Source organism: Triticum aestivum, chromosome 2D (assembly GCF_018294505.1).
Source record: "Triticum aestivum cultivar Chinese Spring chromosome 2D, IWGSC CS RefSeq v2.1, whole genome shotgun sequence".
NCBI lineage: Eukaryota > Viridiplantae > Streptophyta > Magnoliopsida > Poales > Poaceae > Triticum > Triticum aestivum.
In genome coordinates, this window is record NC_057799.1 from 578,645,151 (window position 1) to 578,649,179 (window position 4,029).

At 49.5% G+C, this 4,029-nt stretch overlaps 1 protein-coding gene across 1 annotated transcript; it reads left to right on the forward strand.

Moving 5' to 3' along the window:
* The first annotated feature begins 1,016 nt into the window (after positions 1-1,016).
* LOC123050105 (BTB/POZ and MATH domain-containing protein 3-like) lies at positions 1,017-3,051 on the forward strand. The gene is made up of 2 exons (XM_044472946.1): positions 1,017-2,148; positions 2,708-3,051. Exons 1-2 carry the CDS (start codon positions 1,054-1,056, stop codon positions 2,852-2,854), a joined length of 1,242 nt encoding a protein of 413 aa, XP_044328881.1. The 5' UTR covers positions 1,017-1,053; the 3' UTR covers positions 2,855-3,051.
* The last annotated feature ends 978 nt before the right edge of the window (positions 3,052-4,029 follow it).

Consider the following 4,029-nt stretch of genomic DNA (forward strand, 5'->3'; position numbering starts at 1 on the left):
TAGGAGGGCCGGCCCCTCCTCCTCCTCCACTCCTTTATATACGAGGGAAGGGGGCACCCCATAGACACACAAGTTGGTCATTGATCTTTTAGCTGTGTGCGGTGCCCTCCTCCATCATAATCCACCTCGGTCATATCGTAGCGGTGCTTAGGCGAAGCCCTGCGTCGGTAGCAACATCATCACCGTCATCGCGTTGTCGTGCTGACGGAACTCTCCCTCGAAGCTCTACTGGATCGTGAGTTCGCGGGACGTCACCGAGCTGAACGTGTGCAGATCGCAGAGGTGTCGTATGTTCGGTACTAGGATCGGTCGATCGTGAAGCCGTACGACTACATCAACCGCGTTGTCATAGCGCTTCTGCTCACGAGGGTACGTGGACGACACTCTCCCCTCTCGTTGCTATGCATCACCATGATCTTGCGTGTGCGTAGGAATTTTTTTAAAATTACTACGTTCCCCAACAAGTGTCGCCCTGCAATACTGCAGCTCCGACTTCGACCTCAGGAACATGCCCGACGGTCGACAACGAAGGCAAGTCACGACCCTGCTCATCTTGCAACCATCATCATCGCCACAAAGTCGCAACGCTACAACCGCACTGCTAGCCGGGCACCTGCCAACCATGATGTCGCGCACGTCCAGCCTCAAGGTGGAGCAAGAGGGATCACGATCTTCAATGGTCGCTCGTGTAATAATAAGAGGTAACATCTGTAACCCGGGCCTAACCGAACACAATCAATGGGCCCATCCATGGCAGGAGTTTTCATGGTCAAATCAATGGGCCCATCCATGGCGTGCATGAACACAATCAATGCTTATTTACCTGCTCGCCTGCAGCCGGCAAATCCTATTACTTGTCCGTGCGTTCTTTCATCATCAAAGAAGAAAAGAATATTACTTGTCCGTGCACGCGTGCCGGACATGAACTCTTATTTGCTCTTTGGCTTATGCTACACGTTTACTTTTTTATTTAACATAACACGGCTTCAGCGTATGCATATACGAGTACGATCCTAGTGTTGCCTGTTTGCTCGAGATCTCCTGCCCATCGCCATGGGAAACATCATAGCTTCTTCGGCGCACCAGTACGCCCCCGAGACCGAGACGTGGTCACGATGTTACACGGAGGGCACCACGGTGACGCACAACTTCGAGATCGCCGGCTACTCGCTGCTCCATGGCATGGGCACCGGCAACTACGTCACGTCGAGCACGTTTACCGTCGGCGGCTGCGACAACTGCGAGTGGGACATCATGTTCTACCCCGACGGGGCCACCAAGGACGAGGGCGAAGAAGCTGACCACGCCTCCGCCTACCTCCGTCTCCGTCCCTGTAGCCGACAACCATGGCCGACGGCCGTGATGACCAAATACACTCTGAGCTTATGGGGCAAGGATGGCCAATTGTGTCAGCAACGGAGCACACGTCATACGTTTACCCCTGGTGGTACGGGCTGGGGCCATGTCCGCTTTGTCCCCAAGTCCAAGCTGCTGGCCCTCAAAGATGACTGCTTCACCATCACGTGTGTCTTGACGGTCTTGAAAGAGCGCCACATGGAAGAAGTGAGCACGTTCATCGTCCCGATCCCAACGTCGAACTTTCACCAAGACTTTGGGAACATGTTGAAGGACGGGGAAGGCACGGATGTGACGTTCGTCGTGGGCGACCAATCGTTCCAGGCTCATAGAGCTCTGTTGGCCGCTCGGACGCCGTTCTTCAGGGCGGAGCTCTTCGGTCCGATGAAAGAGAACAAGATGCAGCGCATCAACATTGATGACGTGGAGCCCTCTGTGTTCAAGGCGCTTCTTCACTTTATATACACAGATGCCTTGCCGGATAATCACGATGTCAGGAAGAACACGACACTGCAGCATTTGATGGTTGCCGCGGATCGGTACGGGTTGGACAGGCTAGCCGCCATGTGTGAAGGAGAGCTATGCCGAGGCATTGACGTGCAGACAGTTGCAACCACCCTAACTTTAGCGAAGCAGCATTGTCGCGAGCGACTGAAAGACATTTGCATTGACTTTATGTCTTCGCGGGATGTGTTCGGTGATGTCAAGAAGACCGATGGATTCAAGCACCTTGTGACAAGCTGTCCGGAGGTTATAACAGATATTTTACAAGAAAATTTGCCGTTGCCAGAGGTAGGAGTAATTTACATGAGAACTCTTTTTACGTGTTAAAATATATTGATTTTTAAGCCACTAGCGTACCCATTGCACAACTTGCTAAACCACCAAGCTCAGTGGCGATTCCATGTGTTGAACATGTTGGTTACAGGGCCGGTCTTTCAAGAAACACCACTAATTTTACTCATACACATATGGAGTTTACGATAGTATAGAGAAAAGAGGGTCCGTAACTATGTTTGAGAATCCTTTAAATTAAAGAGCATGCATGTATAATTATGTCTAAAGCCGATAGATTCTTGCCTTTGGCATCACCACTTCCCCGACTCATCGGCACAGTGAACTGTATAAACTGATCTGCACATGCACTATTTTCACGTTTTTGCTTCTTTCATCATTCGCCTAGTTAGGCTTGAGCTGAATAATAAACTCTTGCACTTTTCTTTTTATCTTCGTTGGTTGATACCCCAAGGGCGTGTGTTGAGAGAGATGATGCATACGCTATCAATAGCGCTTTGAAACGCCGATATATACTCTTGGTATCTTATACTTGTTGGCTCTCTGTTGCAATCAGGTGGTGCGGACCAATCCGCGGAGGACACCTGGGTGGCTCAAAAGGCAGCAGCGCTCATCGCAGGTCCGCCGTGCAGTTCTCGTCTCCGCTTGCGTTTTGGTGCCGGCGGTGGTGGTCTCTTGTCGAGTGTACATGAGGCGACACTAGTCCGGTCGGCTGATTAAGGCTCAAGGGTGGATCTATCAGCATGTGAACCGATCCAGTGGAGATTGTTCTCAGACTCACAGTTTGTAACCACAAATTGGTAGAATGAATGTCCTAGGCTACGACTTTATTTTGGAATTTACAAATATTCAGTGTATAACGACTTCTTTTTGCCAACGTTACTCAATGTACAAAATAACCTTGTGGGTTTGTTTTGGCGCGATTCTGCTCGTTTTCTCCTTTGCTCACGTACTGTACAAAACCTAACGACAGCTCCTACCTATCAGGAGCTGGGCCTGAATCTGTGCAATTGTCTCATTTCTTCAGTTATAAGTACGGCTTCAATTCACTTTGCTTATTTTTTTTTTTTTGAGACAATCACGCGAAGCTTTATTTATACTGAAACAATGTTTACAGGTACAAAAACGAGATTACCAGGGTGCCCGAGCCAAACATGGCGGCCCACCCCTAACTTTAAAACATGATTCGCTAGATTGTGAGCCTCGAAATTCGAGCTCCTATACTCATGAACAAAATTGCACTTGGCAAAATGAGCAGCTTGGTCTGTTATTCATGTAGAATTGCCCCATAGCTCGCCGGATTTTGTTCCTTAATATCCTCAATCACCGTTTTGCAATCTGATGCAATATGTATTCTCTGCAGGTTCAGATCTTCGGCAAGGGCTACAGCCTCCCGAACAGCTAGGGCTTCAAGTGTAGGTGGGTCGTAAACACCCTTCACAAGTATAGCCGATGCCCCAAGGAAAGTACCATTGTGATCTCTACATAGCGCCGCTGCAACTCCCCTCCTCCGGTCCTGTGAGACTGCGCCATCCACATTGATTTTGCAACTTGCCTCCGGAGGATTAATCCAATGTGTTGGCCTAGGCCGTGGTACTCCCTGCACCGGCCTCGTACTGCTCCTCTTCTCGTCAATTGAAAGAAGGTCATTCATATAGGCCTGGACGAAATGATGTGTGGATTGAGGACTCTGGAAAATGTCCTCGTAAATGGCCTTTCGCCTAGCTTTCCAGACCGACCATAGTGTTACCACCAAAGAACAAACTCCTCTTGGGATAGCACTTCATGCATTGAGAAGATCCAATTTCTTGCATTCCTATCAGTGTTCTAACTCATGTGCTCTACTAGGCGAGGATCAGCTAAGGACCATATGCACCT